The following is a 24,926-nucleotide window of genomic DNA, read 5'->3' as shown; positions in this document are numbered from 1 at the left end:
ATCGTTTATTTTCACATGGTTTGAGGTTTAACTGATGCTAATAATTATGTCGTCTCATTTTACCCTCTTCTCAAACAATAGTTTAATGGCATTCAGCCTCTGGGTAAGCTCCACAGTATGTTTATCTCGATGAATCAACTCCTCATTTTCTTGGCTATTATTAAAGGAGGAGAAGAAATTAATGTCTGCCTGGCCTGCTTTTCACAACGAAAAGTGCCATTTGTCAGGGTTCGGATATTCGTGGCATAAATTTAGGGGATGGGCAGTGATGATACTTTAACCTCAGAAAGCATGTTGCTTTATTGCTGGATGTAGTGGATGTTTAAATTCCAGTATGGATTAGTCTGGCTTTGTAGTAGCCTGGGTGCTGTGAAATAATCTAAGGGATTATCCTTTGCAAATAGTGTCTCTTATTAACGGGAGCAAGTCTCCTGTTTAAATCCTCCTGAGATTATTCTATTTTTTCCATTATGTTTGGGGAGATGCATCAGAGTCCCCGTGTCTCAGAAAGGGAAATCAAAAGATAACAAAAGAGGAGAAACAAGCTGTAGGTCTCAGTGGTTGTCCTCGTTTCGCATCTAATGCCTCAGCAGCTGTGGTCTGATGCACGTCATCACACCACGATGTTAATGTTTTGGGGAGTTTTCAGCAGTCTTGTTGATTTATTCATGAGAGAGGTTGATCTTTGACACAGAAGCAAAACCAACTCTGGCTTTGATCATCGTGCTGCCATAAACCAGAACCACACTTGAACAGAAAGGACAAGCCTGGCACGTGCAAGTGTTTGTGACAGCACGTCACACAGCTCGAAATGTGTTGCACAGGTGTTAATCCTGACAGCTTCCACTGCAAAGCAGCACCAAGGAGCTTATATTACACACAAACACACGAGAAGGAGTCGAACAAATCACACAGTTTGCGCGTCATAATGGAAAAAGCTTTCATGTGAAGTCCTCGGTTGTGGCTTAGGATTATTTCTATCAGTCGGGCTTGGAGGATGTGAAGTGGTGGTATTGGTGGCTGCACAGTCAGCTGCTGTGAAGTCGATTCTGTGTGGTGAGCTTGGACAGATAAATAAATTAGATTTGTAGGCTGTTTGTTGTAGCTTAGCCCTCAACTAAAAAATTGGTCACGGAACAAAACACTGAACGCACAAGAATATTCAAATATTGATTGTGATGCTTGATTAGCATATCCATCCGAATACATGAGCTACTGTTTCTGAGAAATATAAACAAATATGTCTCTTTGCACAAACAAATGTGTTGTGCTTAACCCATGTAGCTGCTCTTATCAGCAAGCACACATGGCACGAAAGCTTTTCAAAGTATGGCAGTAATTGGCAGAACAGAATTTTAGTCTTTGTTTTCTCTCAGGCTCAGAGGCATTTTGCTGGAGATCAATATTAAATGTGTGACATGGTGAAAAACAGGTGGCATAAGCCCTGAAGAATGTGAAAGTAATAAAATATAAAGAATCCATGAGTAGTGCCGCATTACATCATTGCTTCCTGCCCTAAGTCAGAAAGCAACTCAGCATTGAAATAAAGCAAAGCTTTAATTAATGGGTGGATGAAGAAAGGCAACCTGCTCGAGGCTCAGTGAACCTTATGTTTGGTCACTCAAATTACTCACATTTCAAAGGGGCAATACTAAGAGCCAGAAACACACACACACACATCATTGCTCTCAGGGGAGTGTTCATTGCTCGTTGTTTAAAAAAGATGTGAGTCCAGCTGGCAGAGGCTGAAATCACTCGGAGTAATAGTGGGCAGCTGCTGTTTGGATCAGCAGAATGTACAGAGGCACAAACACACGAGTGGGGAGGTTGAATATTTAATTTATCTTTTAATAAATGGCAAACAAAAGGTGGAGATAAATGGTACAAAAATGTTATGCAGGATTTAATATTCAATTGAAACAGAGACAAAAGCGAAGCAAACAAACAAATGGCCCCTGAATATTAAAGTAAGGCTACATTCACACTGCAGGCGAAAGCGCATCAAAGCCAAAGTCTTTACATTAAGGGCCATCAGTCAAACAATATTGTTTGGTCTGGGTCTAAACAGAGCGCGTTGTGTGTGATGTCTTCTTTTGCGCATGCGGGCTGCTTTGAGGGTTCACACTAGTTTGCTGTCACATTTTATTTGTAGTGTGAACAAGCAGACAAAAAAATCGGATTTGATCAAAAAATCGGAATTGAGCGTTAAGACCTGCAGTGTGAACGTAGCCTTTAATCATTCATACATCCATGCTTTGCATACATATAGTAGCAAGTGGTACACATGAGCAGGACTGGTCATAGCTGTCGAATATTAGGATGCAGGGGAAAAAAGGAAAAAGGGTACAGCACTACAAAGTTTATTATCTGCTTATAATCTAATTTTTTTTTGAGTTATGATACATAATAACCCATGGTTATCAATCATTGGTGTATCAATATAGTTCTGATTTTAAAAAATACATAAATATGAATGATTTATTTGTAACTGAAGTGCAGATTTCTAGCTGTAATTTAAGAGATTTAACAGAAAATTGTACATTAATTGGAATTGCTGATGATTTTATACATTGTTTCCCTTTTTCAGAGGCCTAAGGATAATGGGCTAACCTGACAACTGATCCTGCCAACTTTGTACTTAATTGTTGTTGCTATTATTCTTGAAAGTTCAAACAAATTTAAAAGTAATTCCAGATTTACAAAAGTGTTCTTCCACTCAAAAATATAGGTAGTTTCCCCATTTATGTTTCATACAGAAATACCAGGATATTCAAGTAATGTATAAACATGAAAAGGTTTCAAAATTATTCTTTAAAAAAAAAAAAACAACTTGCACATTATTCGACTTTATACAAACATGGTTGTGCCATTCTCTTTGGTATCAGCTGTCCTTAATACTTCCACATAATTAGAGCCAGCTTATTATTTTCTGCCAAGTAATCTTGTATTGAAATATTTAGGTTAGGAATTTACCATTTGTGGCCTCTTGTCTTTTTTGGGGGGTTGTGGGTATGCCATTGTGACTCTCACTGCGATTTAAAATGCGTGGATGATCAATCTGCTGTGTGATCTGTGCAAATCTAAAACTCCTAAACTTCTTGATATTCTTGATATTTATAACCACCTCTGTAATATTCTTGATATTTATAATTGAGCTATTTGTAGATATTAGTTCCATTTCTTAAATTTGTAATATCTGAAACATATTGCACTATTTAAATAGTTTAGTCTGTTACTGTTACTGTCTTGGAGCAACTGTAACCCACACAGTTTCCTCGGGGATTAATAAAGTATTCTGATACCTTAAACTTTTGCACATTACTGAAACTGTTCAGACTGTCACACTGACAGGAGCTGTAATGTGCTGTGCTGTGGGTAAATTGTGGTCCTTGAATTTGTGCACAAATCGGATACTTGCCGTAATATTTGAAAACTGTGTCAATTAGAGGTGCTAGCTGTACTCATCGGCAAACGTAAACAAATCTTAGCTGGCATGACGCTTTTTCTACCTCTACAGCCAGTTGGATTTTATGTGAAACTGTGTCACAAGGAGGTGTCTCATTATTTGTCAGAGGGAGCTGGAGAGACATCCTGCTGACAGGTTTCTGCCCAGCCCTAATAAGCCCCGTGTTGAACGTAATGTCACTCATTAGCACCCCTGTGGCTGCTAATGAGTGACTTGGTGGTGGCTCGACAGCACAGCTGGGACCGGGCGAAGAATTGGACTGCGTTAATCAATTAAATAATTAAATCTTGAGACAGTCGGATATAAGTGCTCATATCATTTCAAGACTATCTATTATTTTTTAATGTTTTTTTTAATCATGCTCTCTTTCCATCTGTTTCATAGGGCAGAGGTGGTGCTCGGAAACATCATAAAGAAAAAAGGATGGAGGTATGATATGAGGCACACTTTAATTGCATTTTGTATTTTTTTTTATTTCCTTCCCAGCCATCTGGCCTAATCTTGTATCATCTCGTTCCTCTGCACATATTGGGAGGCTTGTGTGTTGTGAACCGGAACAGTAAGGTGGGGAGATGAAAGATTAATGTGGGCAGCCTTGCCACACTCCAGTGTCTCCTCCTCAAAGATGATAAATAATGGATGAACTTCTAGTGGCTTGTCTTCTACTTTGTCGGTCCTGTATGGGTATTTGTATAGCTCAGGTTATATCAGATCAGGTTTATGTGCTCGCAGCACTCATTCACTGGCATTGTTTGCGTTCTGGCACAGACACCGTTATTGTAGGATGTGTGCGAGAGTGATGCTGATAGAATAAGGTAGAAACGCATGAATGACCTAAAGATTATAGTTTGTGCATGTGCATAAGCAACTCCAGTGCTTTTTTTGATGTAGTTCAGCATGTTTGCTTGGCAGATGTTGTAACAGATGTTTGCTTACTTTTTTTTTTTCTTTCTCCAGACGTTCGAGTTTGGTGATAACAACAAAGATCTTCTGGGGTGGAAAGTAAGTTTCATCCTTAACTCTGCTGTTTGCCCAAATGGAAAAACTACCCTCGCGTGTAATTTTTCTCGACTTGTTTGATCCTGATGCTCCTGGTAATGGGATCATGTGTCATCCAAACTGATCTGTTGTCAGGTGCTTTCAATAAAGCTGGAAACATCGCTCATATTTCATAAAGGATAAAATGATATTATGTTACCGTCCAGGAGCCGTACCAGTCACATTTTAAATAATGGTGTCAAACACACTCTCATTTCTTTTGTATTTGTTTTCATATAGAGCGGAAACTGAAAGAGGTTTATCCCGAAAACACATTATAGAAGGTAAGTAGCAGTGCTGCGTATTATTGGATTAAATGTTGACACTTCAACAACAAAATTAATTAATAGCTTTGGGTCAAGGGAATCAAAGCTTCATTTTAAAAACTAACGCCTCCCCTGGAGTTATTGGAAAAGTTTTGGCTACAGTCAGTAACCCATTTAAAGTAGAGCTGGGCGATAGAACGATAACGATATGTATCGCGATATAACTTTTACTCGATAGAGAAATTAAGCTATCGCGATAGACCTCGCCGCTCTTGTTCTCTTAAAAAAAAAAAAAAAAAAAAAAAAGGTCAGCCGATCCAAATTCAGTAGCGCAGAGCCGAACCAATCACAGCCGCAGCGTCACGTCGCGTGACTTGTTACGTACAGCACAAGTGCCAAGCCGCACGTGTGTTTGTTTGGGAAGCAGCCAGCGCGTAATGGAGGAAATGAGTGTGCCGACTAGAAAAATCAACCGAGCGTGACCGAAGAGAAAACAGATGATGGTTCCAATGCCGGAGAGATTGTCGAACGGAAGAGCCATAGAAGTTCCGTAGTTTGAAGGTATTTCGGCTATTTCAAGTCTGACAAAAAACAGAGTAGCGCGCACTGTAAATTGTGCCGAAAGCAAGTCTGGAAATACAATAAACTGGTGCATGCGTCACACTGTGCGCCACGTTATTGTTTCGGTGAAATGAATTTCTACAATACTGTTAATTCTACTCTCTGCAGTGTTTAAATGCTTACATATACACACAGTTACTGTCCCTCCACACATACGACTCGGTTCTGCTTCTATGCCCCAGCTTTGTTTACTTTTTCCCACCGAGGCTTCTAGACTTCTGATTGGCCAACATTTCTGCACGGTTAGGAATCTAGCGCCACCTGCTGCTTTGGCATGTTCATAGCAGCGTTTTCCTTCATTTCTGCCTTTATGTGTGGACGGGATTATTTTTTAAAACGAAAACGGAAAATCTCAGTTTTCAAAAATACCCGTGTACGTGTGGACGTAGCCTCAGTCTCTGACTGGAAGCGCTAATTCGTCATTCGGCTTTTGTCAGACTAAAGTAACTGTTAAAACTGTTTGAAAAGCTAAGCTATACAACAAGGAGAGATTGAGAATTTTCTTTTAGTTCTCAGTTTATTTGATACTGACAAAAGTTAGTCAGTTTTGTCTGTTCTTCTGTAAAACAAACTAAGATTTATTTTTAGAATTAATATTTTGTTTCTAAGTGGAATTGACAATTTAGTCTGTTTCGTTTGTTCTATTTTGAAACTTAAACGCTTTAGCGGCTGTCTTTTGTGTAGTTTGCAATATTTGCCTTTATTTATCTGAAAAAGTCTCATGTTCCTTAAGTACATCTACCCTGTTGAACTTATTATGGGAAATAAATATTTAAAAACAAGCTGCTGATTATTTCACATTTTACTTGTGAGCAACGGCACATTTAAATCTTACAAATATAGTTATTTGGCTTATATCGTGATAGATATCGTTATCGCCTGAAATGAAAAAAACATATCGTGATATGAAAAAATCTCATATCGCCCAGCTCTAATTTAAAGTATGCAGTTTGATAATCCTCTGCACTACTTTTCTATACACTTTGATATTTGCAGTCACAGTACCATTGCTGCTCAACTGTGGTTCCTATTTTCCAGGTTTAAAAGCCTCTTTAGAAAGACTGCAGTTAGACTACGTGGATGTGGTTTTCGCGAACAGACCGGACCCTAATACACCAATGGAAGGTAGCAATTCTATTGTCTCTACCCTTTTTCTGCCTATTTATCACCTTTTTATCACTTGTTGTCATACTGTGCTTAGAGAAAAGGCATTCTTTCTGTCTCTATGACGACTGCAACGTGAAGACTCGGATATACAAATCTCTTGTAACTGAAACATCTATTTTTAAATGCTGCCTGTTGTCCTGGTGCTTCCACCTCCACACTCAGAATGAGGATGGATGCGGATGCTGAAGACCTTTAAATGGCAGAGTGCTAACTGTGTGGGGGCTCAGCTGGTCACACAGTATCCATCTGCTCCCGTGTTATAGTTCCTCTTCGGGTTGTAGTCCGGTCAGGGGCCATCTCTCTGCCTTCAGTTTGCTACTTCACTCAAGCTGGCTCTTCCAGAATACTTCAGGATCTTGTTGAGCAGATGTAGCTGGTGTTGTTTAATGTAAAGGTTGAGGCAATTCTTACGCCCCTCTGCCCTTTAGAGATTGCACACAGTTCAAATGGGCAGTTTTGAATATGCGTCTTCCAATCTGTAGTGGTAAAGCCATCTGGTGTATTTTATGCTGGCAGTAGCTGAAGGGGTAAACAGGGTGAAGAGGAAGTGAACAGCTACTGTCAGAGTAAACACAGTAAACCCCTTAAGACAAGCACACACTCCCAAGATGAGAGGCTTGGTCTATTCGACTCTTTTATGAGAAACAGTGCATCAGTGTGATGGATTATTGATGGGTGATAGGGCCCGTCTTATTATATGCGTGTTCCTTCTCTTGTCTGGGACGCTTCGATCGCTATCTGACATTTTTTATATTTGGTCTGCAGGCGAACCAAACAAGTTATCACTTAGATCGATAAAAAGACGGAAATTACAGTCAGATAACGCAAGATATTGCTCAACAGCACACACACAAGCTGAGTTGGAGCTCTGTGATTTAATTTCTCACACGTGTTACACACACTGCACATGAAACACTACAGATGATTATCTTCATGCCACCTGGCTCCTCACACCATTTGGGATAAGCATCTTTCATCAGAACTGCCGTTGAAACATGACCAACCCATTCAGGCCACCTTAAGAAAAAAACAAAAAAAAAAACCCACCACCACCTCAAACAGGAGAGGCAGCAATAAACATCTCAACATGCTGGTAGCACCATCTACTCTGGAGTCGAGTGTTACATAAGTTGAAACAGCCGCAATTTTCTTTGTGACCATTTATTACACGGCGTGCTGCGGGGGAAAAACTTTTTCTAAGGTTTATTTTTTAGCACCTGACGGCTCTTTTTAGCTTCTCATCTGTAAACACTCAGCATACTATTTCACGTGATTCAGTTGATTTAGAAAAATCTCAACAGGATCTTCAGCTTTATTTTGAAAGGTTTATGTGGAAAATAAACAAGCGGACAGCGGAGGCACACGACCGTCGTTGTTGCTAACGACAACGCATAAGAACAGTCGTTTGTCCGTCCATAGTGTGGTTATATTAAATATAAGAGAAAGAGAGAACTTTAAGAAATTCTACAGTGACCATCAAAACGATGAAAAATATTGACGTAAACAGTTTATTTTGCAACACCACAAAACAAACGATAGCATAATATGAAACGATAGACGTTTTCATATCGTCATCTTATATATATCATTATATCGAAAAGCCCTATTTAAAAGCAATAATAGTTTGTCACTCGCCTACCTATGTAACATCAAATAAATACATAAAAATAACTGCTTTCACCTACTACTCCAGCGGTCCCCAACCTTTTTTGCGCCACGGACCGGTTTATGCCCGACAATATTTTCACAGACCGGCCTTTAGGTGTCGCGGATAAATACAACAAAATAAAACTAGTACCGGTACCAAAAAAAAGAAGATTTATTCATAACAAACGTGAAAAGACCCAGGAAAACTGAGTTAACGATAAAAACGATAACAAAATAACGCTGAAAACCATACATTTCACACCTGAGCCTCAACTCACGCGGCCCGGTACCAAACGACTCATGGACCCCCCGGGGGTTGGGGACCGCTGTACTACTCAACTCACTGGATAACGATTTGTCAATTACAAGTCATTAGCATTCGCGCATGTGCTGGGTAATGTACCTTTCTGAAACACAGAGACCATAGACTTCTACAGATGATCTGATAGCGTCGTGTTGGTGTTGTTCCTGGAACAGCATAGTAAATGTTGTTCCAGGTTCAACATTGCAAGTGACCAATCACATTCTTGTGACGTTATTCTTTGGCGCGCCAAGCCATTTGTGCATTTATGAAATTCCAATGTTGCAAGGACAATATCAATGCTGCATAGTGTTTATTAAAGGGTTAGGGTCAGGGTCAGGGTCCGCTGATCGGCGGACAGAGGCAGTTTCTCGCAGCTTAAGTACAGTTTTTTTGTTTTACGGCGGTTTTTCCCGAAGTCGCAAAAGTATGACGTCACAACATTCTGATTGGTCACTTGCAATGTTGACCCTGGAACAACACCAACACGACGATATCAGATTGCGCGACTTCTACAGGGCTCAGTCTTTCAGTATCCACAGCTTTCGCCCCCTGATGCCCATTAGAGTGAATTTAGGCTTAGGCTACTTAAGGATCAACCTTTGCTTTTTAGACCTGGAAGCTACATCTTTTATGCTGTCTGTGGTGAGGAGAGAGCCATATCGTTAATTTGTTACATAAAATGTAACAAATTAATTAATGTTACATAAAAACAGCTTGTATAAAAGCAACCAAGTCAAACCAAAAACTGCTTTAAAGCTTTGCCTAGAATGAGGGTTAAAGGGCTTTTCATCAACTTCTTTGATGCTCACAAAAAATACTCATTATTTCTTCCTTCATGGCTCAGGGCCGTTTATCATGGATGGCCATGATGGTCGAGTGGTTAGCACTGTAGCCTTACAACAAGCTTATAACCGGCTCGATCCCCACCTATGCCTGTGTGCGTTCTCTCATGCCTTCTCCCACGGTACAAAGACCATTAGGTTAACTGGTGATTCTGAATATGCCGTGGGTATGAGGTAATTAAAGTGCTGTATAAATGTATGTTGCTTAATGGGGGTTAAAATGGGACTTTTAGTCATTAAGATTATAAAAGAACTGTATAAATGGGAGTGCATTTCAATATCCATACAACCACTGAACAAACCACTGAACAAATCTAATCTTAAAGCTTATTTGCATGAATGTAATTTGACTTATCTACATCTTTGTTAAGGTTGCAGATGTGCAGTAGAAGCCTGTGATAGACTTCTACTGTGCCAATGCAACATTACCCACTGATTGGGTCGTATATCCTAGTTTCAGCTGTTGACTGGCTCTTTTATGACAGGAGCTAAACTGCGGATGTGTAATCAGGATTCTTTGAGTGCCATGGCTCTCTTATCATGCCTCTGCTAATGTATATTTTTATGTTATAATCTTTAGCATAATTATCAGAATCATTTGTTTATTCAAATCTCTCTTATCATACACATAAGCATGCATGCTTTAAAAACACATTCCCACCTGACGGCTTTAAATCAAATGCAGTGCTGTGTTGACACAGTAACATGAGATTAATCTCTCTGCAACATCCAGTCATCACATTAAAGAGAAAAATAAATCACCCCTGACATATTTTCTAACCATCTGTGCTTAAAATAAATAAGCTGTAGTCCACTTTGTCAAACCACTGAAGAGGCACAATTAAAGATCTGAAGTGGTGCAAATACGGCCGTCGTCTCGTATTTATTTCACTGGATTTCCTTTCTGCAGCCCGCTGCAGATCGAAATTGACAGATTCTTAGGATTTTTTATTTTTTTTAAACATTAATGTCATTCAAGTGCCTTGTTATGAATAGATGTCATCCTCATCAGGGTGAATCATGCTCCATTCTGATTAACATAATCAGCTTTTCCACTTCTGTCCTGAATGGCCGAGGCCATTTGGATTGCAAATGATAACGAGTGCTTCTTTTAGTAGAAGAAAGAACAAGCAGATGCACATAAATTAGAGTACCAGGACACTGTTTGAGGTATTGTATGCTGCGGAAAACACCACAGGGTGAAACGAGTGTTAATGGGTTTTTTCTTTTTCTTTTATAAGGCCGGCTCTTTATTTTTATTTTTAAGCTACATTTTTTTTTTTGCCTGTCCCATTTGGTTCTTTAGCCGTCAGAATTGTTGTCTGAAGACCAACAAGGATACCCAATGGATTTACTTTGCCAAATGGATCATCACGGCCTTGCCATATTGCTTCATTTGATTAACCTTTGTTGTTATTATTTATTTTATTTTATTTTCAGTTGTTACAGACGGGACAGGCATGACTGAGGGATAGGAAAGGGAGAAAGAAAGATGAAGGAAAAGAAAAACAGAAGGGAAGAGGGACAGTGAGAAAGGGCACTTAAAAAGAAAAACAAAAATCTCCTGGATCACCTGTTGAGAGAAAAAGAAGAGAAAACAAGCAAAAAAAAACAGAGCAACATACTAAACACAACACCATCACGTTAATCTAGCTAAGCGTAAACAGCAGTAAATACTAAATATTGAATGTTGTTGTGTAGCAAGCAGGACCGACAGCGCACAATGTGCTTGGAAATAGCAGCCAATAAAGGTGTAGTTTATGTCTATGAACAGTGAACACCCGTGTGCACACCTGTGTGGATCAGCGCGCTTGTATTCAAAAGGTTTCCCCATGTAATGGTCTGCTAGAGGATGTAGAGAGCCATAACCCCGTCCCCCAGGGCATGAAGCAGGCATGGAGGAGATCCAGGCTCCAGACATCCAGAGGCCCCAGAGTGCGAGAGCCCAAGGAGGACCACCGGAGGGGCATCCGTGCCACCCTCCTGGGAAGAGCTGAGGGGAGCCCCAGATGAGGGGTCACTCAGTAGCCACCGAGCAGAAGCCAGAGGGGGCTGCAGTGGCGTGCCCGCCGGCTCTGCCGGCAGCCAGCTGTGCCAGAGTGAACCGAGCCGCAGGCCCAGAGGCTGGAGGCCTGGGGGCCCCCCTTTGCCCCGGAAGAGGCCTGACTGAGCAACAGGCACCAGGCCCCGCCAAGTAGTCACCGGGAGCGAGCTGGTACATACCTGAGCGCCCAGCCCCGGACACCAAGAACCACCAACGCACCGACCCCTGAGGGCATCAGTTACCGGCAGGGACTCTGGTGAGGGGAGATAGGCCGTTGGAGGGCCTGGGAGTTCCCAGAGAGGTGGAGTGTAAGACCCGACCTGACATATAAACACAAACAGGCACACACAGACACAAACATGCATTTCCACCCTCATGCACACATATACAAATACTTAACACTCACCCAACGTAGGGATAGACATACATGGACACTGTACACACAATCAGACTCTCCAAACAAACTCTATACCCCAGGTCCAGGTACCCTCGCCCCTAGAGGGGGAAACGGCACCTAGGCCCAGGAGATGTTACCCTTTCCCCCGGGGTGGAGGCAAGCAGACCGCCCCAGGCTCCGCAGCAGCAGGGAGGCCCCGCATCCCAGATCCCAATCGGACGGCCAACACCTCCTCCCAGCCCCCCCGCCCCGATGGCCAGCAGAGAACAGGGGTGTGTGAAGACCCCAAACCTCCCTCCTCTCGCTCATGTGTAGCGTTGCTGCGTGTTGTTCTAAGGTGCATTTAAAACACGGGAGAGCATGGTGCTGCTGCCAGAGCTACATATTTTTATTTTTGGACTCCACTCGAGCAGCTTTGTTTATCTTAAACTACACCTTGATCCAGCATTGAAACAAGCCATTTAACACTCTACAATCTAACAATCTACCTTTATTTTGATTGGCTGCCCTTGCCTAAACACGTGGGTCGGGCTTTTGTGTTCAGATCCAGAGTTTTAACATTTTGCAGATCAAAAACCGGATCCACCAGTGGAACAGTGTGTTTATGTGTAGATGTTTGTATGTGTAACCAAAAATGTGGGAAACTTCTTGGGGTTTTTTGTCCTCATCTTTGTTGTGTGTAACTTGCAGAAACGGTTCGAGCAATGACCCATGTGATAAACCAAGGCATGGCCATGTACTGGGGGACATCCCGCTGGAGCCCGATGGAAATAATGGTGAGACTCAGTCCAAAATACATTCCTTCTATCTTCACAAGTTCCAGTTATTTCCAGCTTCACATTATCTACTATTTCTATTCTTGTTCAGTATTGTTCCCAATACAAAATGTTTACATACTCTGCTGTATTATGTAACTCTTTGCATGTTTTTCTCTAGGAAGCGTACTCTGTTGCGAGACAGTTCAACCAGATTCCCCCCATCTGCGAGCAGGCAGAGTACCACATGTTCCAGAGAGAGAAAGTGGAGGTGCAGCTACCTGAGCTGTTCCATAAGATAGGTGAGCAGTGGTGCGTTTGTGCCTCCACGTGGAGAATTGATCCATGAAAGCATTACAAAAGTTATTTTTTACACAAACCCACAGAGCTAGAGGGATTTTTGACACGTGGACACACAAGGTTAAATTGAAGCCAGGTGTTGGATCTCGGGTCTGATGAAAATAAAAGGAAGCATTTCAGAAATGTAACATGAGAACTTCTCTCTTACTTCCTGGAGCACTGGAGATCAGTGCAGTTCTGATTATAACTGGTTAAAGTCTTGTTTGTGTTGTCATATAACTTTATTAGCTTCAATTCAATGCAGACAGTCGCCTCAAGGAGCTTTATATTGTAAGGTAGACCCTACAATAATACATACAGAGAGAAACCCAACAATCATATGACCCCACTTGCACATTGGCGACAGTGGGAAGGAAAAACTCCCTTTTAACAGGAAGAAACTGCCAACAGAACAAGATTCAGGGAGGGGCGGCCATCTGCCGCGACCAGTTTGGGTGAGGGGAGGAAGACGGAATAAAAGACATGCTGTGGAAGTGTGTGAACAGTCAGTGTGATTTAAGAGAAGTAGAGAAATGGTCATCATCAACTCAGCAAAGTTCAGCCCTTTTTTTAAAATTTATTGAAGGCTGATAAAAATTGTTCAGTGGTGATCACATGTTTCTCTTCTCAGGTGTGGGGGCCATGACGTGGTCTCCGCTGGCCTGTGGGATCATCTCAGGGAAATACGATGGCAGGGTCCCTCCCTACTCGCGGGCCTCCCTTAAGGTAGACAAGCCTCGCTCGCTGTGCTCCTTCTTTATCCCACTCTGATCATCTGTGCCGCTGTCACTGTGCTGCGTTTCACTGCTGGTTGCTTATTGTGTGTGTTTGTGTCTTTCAGGTTCTGTTACTCACCACATACTGTAACCTTGTGTGTTTTCAGTGCCATGCCGACGCCATGCACTGCGTACCGCTTCACAAGCAGTGCTGCTACACACTGTTTGTCAGTTGGTGTCAGCTTAATATATTTTAGTCCACGCAAATGACCACAAAACACCTACGCTCACAACAATAATAGTGCGGCACATGTGCGTGCTGACTTGTGAATTTTTATTTGACACTACAGATACCAACACTTTAAAAATAAAAATGTTTCACTTTATAAATTGGCAGATGAATCGGGAATCAATTCAGTGTGTTGTGTCAGGAGAAGAAGAAAACAAAACGTCCATTTTTACTAAAAATGATTAAAGAGGAGACGCGGCTTCAGGGATTCAATCCTGTATTTGTGACAGATGAACTCAGCAGCCCTCACTTTCCATCATGTCATGTTGTGATGCTGAAATATATTTTAGCATTCAGCATGCAGACTTTTAAAAATAAGAGATCCAAGACAGCTCAACACATAAGCTTACACCTGATTGGTGTTCTGTCCCTCTGTGCTGGAGTGGCATGTTGTGTTTCTGTGGATCGTGTGTCACTGATTGTTGGTTTGAGCTCTGCCGGTTCATGAAGCAAGCTCTCCATCTTGGTGTCGTGCAGTACTTTTGGTGACTTATGTTGAATGTGCTGCTTCCCGTTCGGCTCAGTGTTGTCTGTGGATGTTTGTGGTGTTTCGGATCGTTGAGTCAGTGAATCCTTGTGATACTAATCACATCCTCTGTATTGTTAGATCTACCAGCTAGATATCAAAGCTACTGTATAACTCAGCTGGGACAAAACTAACACTTTTTTAACATATTTAATTTTTGTAATGTTTGTAAATCTGCTATAAATGAACTGACTATTATTATTTTTTTACAAAAGCATAGAGTGAGCTGTGTTTCCCTGGCTGAGGTGTAGACAGCAGGAGACAGAGTCACGTGTTTAAAAACAGGCCCTGGTGACACAGGAGCTGCAGCGCAGCGGTGTGAGCAGGGCTGTGTTTTTGAGCAGGTGTGCTGTGTTTTCGACAGGGCTACCAGTGGTTGAAGGACAAGATCTTGAGCGAGGAGGGCCGGCGTCAGCAGGCGAAGTTGAAAGAGCTGCAGGCAATCGCGGAGCGGCTGGGCTGCACTCTGCCCCAACTCGCCATCGGTACGCAGATACACTCTGCTGCTCTCTCTCTTTCTGTCTGTCTGTCCGTCCCTCTGCCTCGGACAGGCCGAGGTCAGCACCGCTCTCGCAGCTGTCTGGTTTGACACTTGGTGTGTTGTGTTGTCACGTGTGTGTGTGTTGTAAGTGTGCAGTTAAAAAAAAAAAAGTATATTTATGAGGAAAAACAAGAAAACAGGGACTATTTAAGAAATAAAGCAATAAGAAAGGTAAATAGTGCGTCTTAAAGGGACAGGAACTCACAGTATCAGATATAAATCCAGAGGATGACTCGTATCGATTCACTTGCCGGGCAGTAAATGTGCAAACCCCAAAGACGCAGAGTCCTGCAAGCGTCGTTAAAGTGGCAGTCGAGAGGGACGCGGCGAATAAATCTCGCAGTCGGTCTCCTATCTCAGCACAGATCGCAGCAGATTTTTCACCCACACAGTAATACACTGTCATAGATTTGGTTTCACGGGCCATTAGTGGACACCCTCGGTTCTCCCTCAATTACCATAAATCCTTCCAGCACTCCTGTAGGCAGCACGGGACATTTATATGCAGTCTTCTAGATCGCTGTGTCACTCCAGCATTAAATAAAAACTATAAAACAATAACAGACTGCTTCTCGCCTTGGGCTTTATCCCGAGACTCCTTGAGCAGGTGGTAAATTCAGGAATCAGGCTGCAAGTGTGAGAACAGAGTAAACAAATGTAGTCGGTATCTCAGCAGCCTGAGGGAAGGTCTGCACCTGCATCACTCCCGATGAAGATCTTCTTTTTTTGGCCGTATTCTCATGTTTATTGAAGATTTGTGTAGAATCATAATCCCACCATTTTTACAGCAGCATTCCTCATTCCATTATACTGTAATCTGCTTACCAGTGTATTTTCCTGAATTTCAAGAGCATGCAGTTGTACTGCATAATACAGTTCCCAATTACAATGGCAGACCAAGCAAGGATGGGGTGTGTGTGTGTTTGTATTTGTATGCAGTGATCACAAAAAGGCAGGTTTTCTGAACATTATTAGCAGAGAGCTGCTCTGAGATGTAGTTCTTTTATTCAGGCTTTGCACCTGAAAATGGTTCTGAAGTATTTGTACATGAGTTTTTTGCAAGTTCCTGCTTCACTACCTGTGCTTTACAAAGGGATGGGAACTTAGTCTTATGAAAAAAATATATATATACCAGGAAAAACAGATGAACATCACACAATAAATTACACAGTCAATATTTAACAAACCTAAATCCAGAAGCAGTGTTTGAAAAATTAAGTACACCCTTACTGGTTCTATAGAATTAAGAGGGTAAGTCACCAACGGAGGTCGCTTATCAAAGGCACTTGATTAATTGGTCATTAGCAAACGTGATCACCTCTGTTTCATAACAGTTTGTAATCATCACACACGCACACAAGTGAATGTCCCAACACATTTACCCCATAACAGACCATGCAATGCTCAGCAACACTGCAAAAAAAACCCCAAGAGCTACATCTTAGACTCCATGGGCCTCAGTTAGCATTTTAGATGTTAAAGTTCACGACAGTACAATCAGAAAAAGACTGAAGAAGTATGTCTCGTTTGGAAGTGGTGACAGGAAAAAGACTCTTCTTGCTAAAAAGAAAATGACTGCATGGCGTAGGGCTCCAAAGCCACATCTGAGCAAAGACTTTTGGAACAATGTTCTTTGGACAGATGAGACCAGAAATGGAGATGTCTGTTCATAATACAAAGCGCTGCCTTTAGAAAAAAAACAAAACAGCACAAACATTTCATACCAGATGTCAGGACTGATGTGGAGGGATGATGATTTGAGCTTGTTTTACAGCCACAGGACCACAGCAAGTTGCAGCCGATGAGTTAGCTATGAGCTCCACTGTATACTAAAGCATTATGGTGTTAAAGTTGGGGACGTCTTTCTAACGGGTAATGGTTTTGCTGAAATTGGGTCATGCAACAGGAGAATAAATCCAAGCACGGCAGTAAATCTACAACAGAATGGCTGAAAAAAGAGTCGGCATGTTGCAATCCATCAGTGTCCAGACCTGAACATGATTGAAATGCTGTGGGACAACCTTAAGAGAGCTGTGGATAAACAAATGCCTGCAAATCTCAGTGAACTGAAGCAACAATTCAATTCAGTTTTATTTATACAGCGCCAAATCACAACAACAGTCGCCTCAAGGCGCTTCATATTGGAAGGCAGACCCTACAATAATGCATACAAAGAAAAGCCCAACAATCATATGACCCTCTATGAGCAGCACTTTGGCGACAGTGGGAAGGAAAAACTCCCTTTTAACAGGAAGAAACCTCCAGCAGAACCAGGCTCAGGGAGGGGCGGGGCCATCTGCTGCGACCGGTTTGAGTGAGAGAAGGAAGACGGGGTAAAGACATGCTGTGGAAGAGTCAACATTGTAAAGAAGAGTTGGTCAAAATTCCTCCACACCGATGTGAGAGACTAATGCTCATACAGGTGTTTCTACAATCTGCTGAATCATGATGTGTACTCAGTTTTTTCACACGCTGCTTCTGCATTTGGTTTATTTCATTTCAGCTAAATAATGACACAGTTCTGATCTGAGATTGTATTTAAACAACTTTAGAACCAAGTAAGCACCAGATGGTTTTTTCCATTCAAATCATTTAGTCATGGTGCAACAACGAGACTCAGTTTACCTGCAGTGAGCTATGCCAAGTTACATTTTCAACACGGCATGAGCTAAGGTATAGTACTGAAATTTGATGTAATGTAGGCGGGCATTGAGCAGCATCTGATCAGGAGTCATTTTTATATTGTGGTGTGTGCATGAGTGGGTTGGTTCTTCCATCGCTGATCCAGTGTTAGTGTAACGAGTGTCGAGGTCCTGATGAGTAATGTTGCCATAGTATAGCAGTTGGTTTATTTTATCAGGGAGCGACTGTCATTTCATGTACAAATAGTAATCAGCGTGTGTTTGCGTCTCGGGTATTGTGTGTGTGTGTGTGTGTGTATGTGCGTGTGTTTAATCACGGTAGGGGTGTCATCCTTATTTACTGGTCTCCTGCAGCGTGGTGCCTACGGAACGAGGGGGTGAGCTCTGTCCTTTTAGGGGCGTCCAACACCGACCAGCTGATGGAGAACATAGGAGCGATCCAGGTGAGTGTGTTTGTGTGTGTACGCTTTGCTTGTGTTACCGCGAAACAAATCAGAAGCTTAATTTGTGAAAATGCAACCTGACCCGCTTTGTTGGGCTCGTATTCGTGCCTTACAGTCCATAGCGGCAGCCTCCTCTCCTGGGCACGGCTTGGCCTCCTGGGCAGTTTGCTGCTGCACGCCTGGGTGCTTTACTGTACTGAGTTAATAAGGTCAGAGGAGTATCAGTTGCCAGTGGGATTGGAGATGAGCTCACAGCCGCTTCCTCCTCTCCTGATAAGATGCACTCTTTAATGGGGTTTTCAGACCGGTGCGGGTTTACGTCCCCTCCTCACATTATGTCTGGCCCGAAGTAAAAAGCATTCTGACTCTCATCTACTCCGATGCTTTGTGTGTGTGTGTGTGTGTGTGTGTGTGTGTGTGTGTGTGTGTGTGTGTGTGTGTGTGTCTCCTCTCCCAGAATGCGTTTGATATTTCGGGTTTGAAATGCTATGCTCACATTTCCCAAGGGCTCTGCAGTTTCCCTTTTGCCAGAATTTTATATCAGAGACGCTGAAATAGAAACGGCCCCTGGTGTGAAAGACTTTCTCAGGAAGTTTCAATAAAAATATTATTTCTTTCTTTTTATTTAATGTCTGCATTGTCGGAAGAGCAAATACTTTATTATTCTCTACACGCGAAAAGTTCCTGTTTAATTTGTACTACCATCTAATCTCTTTTTTTATTTTGCTTCTTTTCCGGTTAAATAGAAGATTTTACTCCTCACTTTGAAATTCAGAGTAAAACGATCTGTATTTTTATCAAAAAGGGCAAAATATCTTAATAAATTTTTCTTTTTAGTGATGTATTTTCATAAATCTTTATTTATACAGCCTTTTTGTTGAAAATAATTATTCTTTGAGTCAAGCTTCCTCAGTTATCAAGTTTAAAAGGAACAATATATTCCTCCTGTTTTCATATTTCTGCTCTGCTCAGTGATGCACTACTTTACTATAAATACTTTATGTAGTGTCTGTTTACAAAGTTCTACCCCAGTTCCAAAAATAGTTGAGCTGCTGTGTAAAATATAAATAAAAATACAATGCAATGGTTTGCAAATCTCAAATATAAAACATTTTATTCACAATAGAACATAAAACATTTGACACATTATGAAATATGTTCTTTCAGTTGGTGGAAAGTTGGGCCTGTCTGCAGACAGGTCGAGCTTTGCACCAGAAAAGACGCCAGTATTCCTGTTTCATGTTCACATATGGCTTCTTCTTTGCATGAGAGCTTTAAGCTGCATTTGTGGATGGCATGATGAACTCTGTTCACAGACGGGGATTTCTGGAAGTCCATCCAGTGATTTCCATGACAGAATGCCTGATTTTAGTGCAGTGCTGCCTGAGGACGTGAAGATCATGGGCAGTCAGTACTGATTTTTAGCCTTGTCCTCTGCGCACAGAGATTTCTCCATATTCTTATTCAAAGGTTTCACAATTTTACATTAAAGAACTTTATTTTGAACTTGTTCCACAGTTTTGTTCAGACTGCTGAAACTCTGCCTCTCTAAGAGGCTGCTCTGTTTATACAGGGTCACGTTAGACCTGACCTGTTACCAATAAAACTACCTGCTGTTTCTTCAAAGTCTTCTTCAAAATGAGTTAATATTTTTCATGAAATACTAAAATGTCTGTTTTACCAGCATCCCAACGTTTCTGGAATTTATTAGAACTGAAGCCTTTTTACATATCGCTGTTTCTATAAAGATAAAAACTTGTGCATAAAGCTAATATATAAAACAACAAAGAAATAAAGTAAAAAATAAACACATGCCACTTCTGTTTTTGGATTTTGAGCTGGACTGGAGATTGCAACGTTGAGATTGTTTGTAAAAATCCTTTCAACACTCTCTATAGGTAGCGATGTGAAACTGCAACACACCATGGCGACTGCAGTGCGTTCACCTCTTGTCTTTCTGTCGTGTCGTAGGTTCTTCCAAAGTTGTCGTCATCCATCACACACGAGGTGGACAGCATCCTGGGGAACAAGCCGTACAGTAAAAAGGACTACCGCTCCTAACGCGTGGCACGGCCCCGCCCGGCAGGGCTGCACCCGGCCTGCAGCCGCAGTGCCCCACCTTTGCCTGATCCTCTGTTTGCTTGAGCTTTTACTGAGTGAGACCCTGGCGCATGAGTCTGGCCACACCAAGGCCACGCAGGGCACCTCATTTAGAGTTACAGGGATAAGATAAGAAAAGGGGGAAAAAATACAGTCACCTCCACTGGAAATGACAGGCTTGACAAAGAAAGACACAAACATGGAAAAAGAGAGGTTAGAGATATGCGCTCATATTTAAATTAGTTATACATTCAATTCAGCTGAACGTATTTTAAAACTATAGAGAAAAATACATTTATTAAAAAAATTAAATAAGCACACGCTTGCTTGGCAGCCAGATTTTTTTTTTTTTCCTTTCTATTTTTTTTTCTCTTTTTAAAACCGAATACAACTAAAAGGAAGATGAAATTCATGCTGTATGAATACACGAGAACTATTGTTGCACATGTACCATAGCCATGCATTCGTTGTTTGGACGTTCTGTTTACAAACACCTGTGTACTGTCCAAATCCGTCAAGATTTCTCTGAAAGTGTTGTCGACATTACCAGAGCCTCCTCACGGGCTTCAATCAGCACTTTAGTACAGTCAGTAAAGGTGTTGGAAGGCAGTTTCAAAGAGGAGAGAGGATGGGTATTACAACAGTCTTATCTCACAGCCATTGCACTATAGAATCACATCGCCTCTTCATAATTCCCCCTCTTCATCCTCTGTTTCTTCACTGGCAGTGCGTTTGTCCAGCCTACTGCTCCGATGCTCCTCCTGTGTAAGCGTGGCTCTGACGTTCTGAAGTCATCAGGGCTTCCGTCCTTACAGTGAACCACCCGCCATGATGGAGCTTAGGAGCCAGGCTGATGTGTCTGGGCAACTTGCGTGCCACTGAAGAGATGAGCAGTTTATTCCTCCCTAACAGCAGGAACTGCAGTCGTGTTATATCAAACGCAGCGGCCTGCTTCACTGTGCTTCCCGGCCGCTTTTCTCGCTTTTTTTCAGGCTGAGGATTTTGGTGTACAGGGAATATTCATATCAGTGTTGGCTCAACATCTCATGGAAACTTCTCCTCAATCAAATTCAGTTCAAGTATTTTGCCTTATTTAGAGTTGCATCAAACTGTGCTTTGGGCTTGTAGACGAGCAGATCGACAGCTGCCTCTCTGCGCTGGTCATGTGTCCCCGGTATAAACTGGACCGCTGAGTGGTGGAAGTGGTGTTTGTTGCTCCCTGACTGGGGGGGAAGGAGTCGTGTGTCTGGTTAATCGGCGAGTGGCAGCAGCTCAGGGAACGGAGCAGGCAGTTTCAGTCGTGTGTTGGCGTGCACAAAGTCAGGAGGTTGTATTTAGTTATCTGTTTTCGTCTCATGTGTGGACACTTTAGTGTGGCTTGAGCCAAAGATCTTCTTCTTTTCTTTCTTTCTTTGAGTAAACAACCCAACGTTTCACTATTACAAGATTATAGAAATCATCTTGACGCATGTGCTGTCCAGCTTGTAATATATCTATGGTATGGACTTTACTCCATAATATATCTTTACTTGACCGAGCTGTTACACTAGTTAACAAGTATGTCCTTCATATACAGAATGCGTAGTACAACTAAGTGCTTTAGGATCAGTAAGGTTTGTTTCAGGCGGCAGACGCCCCGAGACGCGTCAGAAGTATTATTGCAAACATTTTGACAACGCCCTGTATCATTTGTTGTCCTTTGGGTGCTCTCTTACTGTGATTAAAGCACAAGTGGAAAGCATGTTACATCTTCTAAGCATGGACCCTCTTCACCCAGCCTACAGTACCTATGGGACAAACAAGGTGATGCTTTTCAAGCTTACCAACACGTGTAGATAACAAGTCTTTACTAACAGTTGATAAACTGTTGATTCTTAGAAGGAAAAAAACAAGTGCAAATTAACATAACTTATATAAGTGTGAATGATATGAATGAGGTGAAGCTGCTCAGCTAGAGTGGAGGGGATAAACATCACTGTGTGGGGTTTGTGTGGATGAGGTTTTGCTTGAGTATTACTCCTAAATCACAGCAAAGTGATTCAAGATCTGCTGTTGGTGTGTGTGTGCGTGCATGCGTGCGTGCGTGTGAGAGTGTGCGAGAGAGAGTGTGAGAGTGTGTGTGAGAGTGTGTGAGTGAGTTCAGGTGTGAGGGATTGGGGGACAACTGAACTAATCCCGTGCTGTTGTATTAGTTGATCCCTGAATACGGCTGATTTGCCGTGTCTCTTGTAAGTCTGAGTAAATAATAACAGGCACAAGCTGATGCTGTTTTCTCAGAATTAAAAAAAAAAAAAAAAAAAGATAAGAACATTTTGTTCATTAGTCTGTGGAGTTTCTGTGTCTTAATATTTCCATCTGCAGGGAGCGGAGAAGAAGTCTGAGATTTAAAAGGTTGAGTCTGACATTTTGGGAAATGTGCTTTTTCTCACCCAAAATTACAAAAGGTCTGATACTGAACTGATATTAGCTCAACACACAGACTGGAAACCAGAAGACACTCATTTTCTCTTCTGTACAGAACATATTAGCCATTCATTATTAAGTTTTACAGATAAGGGTAGTCAGAGGGTTTTAGCCTCGTTCAAAGGTTCGTACTGTGTTCACCAAGGACTGTCTGATTGAGATATTGTAAGGATAACTTTTCAGACTCTCAGTTGGGAACCTGGTTTATTTAACACATAATCGGGTGTTTGAGTGTGCAGTCAAGTCCGTGCTGTGTGTGCACTTTCATCCTGTGCTCTCCCTTTCACCATCTGTGTGGGTGCATCTCTGCTCTGCTGGATAAACGGACACATGGAGGGGAGCAGAGGAAAGGGGAGACAGGTGAAGTGACGGTATCGTTACCTGAGTCGAGGACGGCTCGGCGCTCCCGTGGCAGCGAGGACCGTGGCGGTTCTCCATCCACGTAACAAATAATTTAAGGCTGCAGTGGCAAGGCGTGACACGCTTATTTTCAGGAATCATTTCTTTTCTAAATGTATTATTGATGATGAGAAAAGCAGTTTGGCTGTTTCCAGTCTCTGTGCAGCAAATATGCCGACGTGGCATATTTCCCCCCCTAAAGATGTCAGACTTTCCCTTTGAACTTTATCGCTGTGCATTTAGTTTGACCATCAGTTGTGTCCCAGCGTGCCGACCCGCTCGACACAGATGCTGTGTCGTAACGAGCTTCACGTGCACAACGTAGAAATAACTGAAACTTTTGAAGCTTGTGTGTATTTGTCTGGTGCCCTCACCCATGTAGGAGAAAATAATGCTTTAAGAGGTCCTAGTTTCATCATATTTGCTGTTCTAACATGTTAACGACTAGTTCACAAATGAAACAGACCCACAGATGAATAGAGCTTATTTTACAGAAGGTTCTAGGTTATACAGAGAATATATTTTTATGTTCTAGCCTTTAATGCAGTAGAGAGAATTAAGAGAACTGTTTTTATTTTTGTCATCATGCTGCATTTTTCCTATCGGTATTGTATTGATTTGAAGACTGACAAAAAGAAGCAATCTTTGTGTTGTGTGTGCATTATGATGCTCAAATGCAACAGTGTGTGGAATTCACCCTGAAGACGACGTATTGAGAGCCTGGTATCTCCTGTACATACTCTGACCTTTGTATATATTTCTGGTTGTGATCACCTTTGCCTTTTTTCATTTTGATTTCATTTTGCAGGCGTTGCTATCTGCACTGTGCTTGAATCTGAGATTTAGACAGGATGTACAGCTTATGATCTTCAATGAAAATGAATTAATGATAAAAATAAGAATGGTTAAAAACCACCAACTTGTGTCTGTTTTTATTTTGGCATCTTTATTCATAATGTTTGGATTTGTTAGAGCGTCCAAGCCTCTTCTATCCAGTAGAAAACAAAAGATGCATTTATGACTTATTTATGAAATATAAATATGAGGCAATTTATACAAAAAATAAAAATCCTGAAGGAGGTGCAAATGATCTGAAGTGGTTTACATTGAACTTTAAAAACTGTCATTACAGCATGTGTAGTCATCAGGAGTGTGCTTTACTGTCATATAGCATAAAGCTTGTGAGGATCAATAGAATCTGTTGTACAGTAAAGCATCATAGCACCATTTACCCAAGGGTCATACTTCATGTTGTATAGACTGAAAACAACTTCATAGAAATGACAGAACTGCATCATATTCAGTAATATCGCCAACATCTTTACAAAAGTAGAGTATTTTTCTTATACAGTACCTTCCGCTGTATTTTGAGGGCAAACATATAAAAACACAATGGGCTGAAAGTGCAGCAAACCTGACCGCGACTTCCTCGCACTGCACTCTGGAAGAAGAAATGCTTATCCTGAAGGTGAGACGGGTTATGTTTGGAAATCACAACCTGCAAGTGACAGTTTAACCCCAACAGTTCAAAGGACACTTTGGCACAAAAAAAAAAAAAAATCATCCAGACGGGTGCAAACATGGAACTGCAGTTCTCATCAGAGCGTCCGTTTCCATGAATCTCCCAGCTGCTACAGTTCCCTGTCATGAGCTTTCACTCACTGGAGTCACTTCAGTTTAAAACTCCTGTCCCAGTTGAGATTTCATGCTGGTTGGAGCTGCTATAATGAGTTGTCGTGCCGTGATTGTCTTGAGCTGCTCCCATAGGTGAGGCGCGGAGGTCCACCTGAGGCGACGGACACAACGAGCTGAGAAATCCAGCTCAGCAAACGCACAGCATTCACATTTGATCAGAATAACAACCCCCAAAAAAGTGGAAAGTGCAGCCTCTGCAGCTCTGACCCTCACAGGCAATAACTAA

The 24,926-nt window shown here is 41.8% G+C and overlaps 2 protein-coding genes across 6 annotated transcripts in view; one reads left to right on the top strand and one right to left on the bottom strand.

Annotated features, from left to right (window-relative positions):
• kcnab2a (potassium voltage-gated channel subfamily A regulatory beta subunit 2a) overlaps positions 1-23,920 on the top strand; it is a 100,908-nt gene extending 76,988 nt beyond the window's left edge. For all 5 annotated transcript variants that reach the window (XM_085456923.1, XM_085456926.1, XM_085456925.1 and 2 more), the window contains 10 exons: positions 3,851-3,895; positions 4,424-4,468; positions 4,745-4,788; positions 6,430-6,516; positions 12,483-12,568; positions 12,729-12,849; positions 13,518-13,612; positions 14,782-14,902; positions 17,955-18,043; positions 20,015-23,920. In XM_085456923.1, coding sequence (XP_085313049.1) covers positions 3,851-3,895; positions 4,424-4,468; positions 4,745-4,788; positions 6,430-6,516; positions 12,483-12,568; positions 12,729-12,849; positions 13,518-13,612; positions 14,782-14,902; positions 17,955-18,043; positions 20,015-20,104 — 823 coding nt within the window. In that variant the 3' untranslated portion in view covers positions 20,105-23,920. The remainder of the gene's footprint in view (positions 1-3,850; positions 3,896-4,423; positions 4,469-4,744; positions 4,789-6,429; positions 6,517-12,482; positions 12,569-12,728; positions 12,850-13,517; positions 13,613-14,781; positions 14,903-17,954; positions 18,044-20,014) is intronic.
• The window catches only part of megf6b (multiple EGF-like-domains 6b), a 62,699-nt gene continuing 61,367 nt past the window's right edge, over positions 23,595-24,926 (bottom strand). Inside the window, exon 38 of the mRNA XM_085457959.1 lies at positions 23,595-24,791. Coding sequence (XP_085314085.1) covers positions 24,727-24,791 — 65 coding nt within the window. The 3' untranslated portion in view covers positions 23,595-24,726. The remainder of the gene's footprint in view (positions 24,792-24,926) is intronic.

This window comes from Copadichromis virginalis, linkage group LG5 (assembly GCF_057382275.1).
Source record: "Copadichromis virginalis isolate Kocher_CV1m ecotype Utaka linkage group LG5, C_Virginalis_male_GT1.1, whole genome shotgun sequence".
Classification (NCBI taxonomy): Eukaryota; Metazoa; Chordata; class Actinopteri; order Cichliformes; family Cichlidae; genus Copadichromis; species Copadichromis virginalis.
This window is presented reverse-complemented; position numbering and strand designations above follow the sequence as displayed.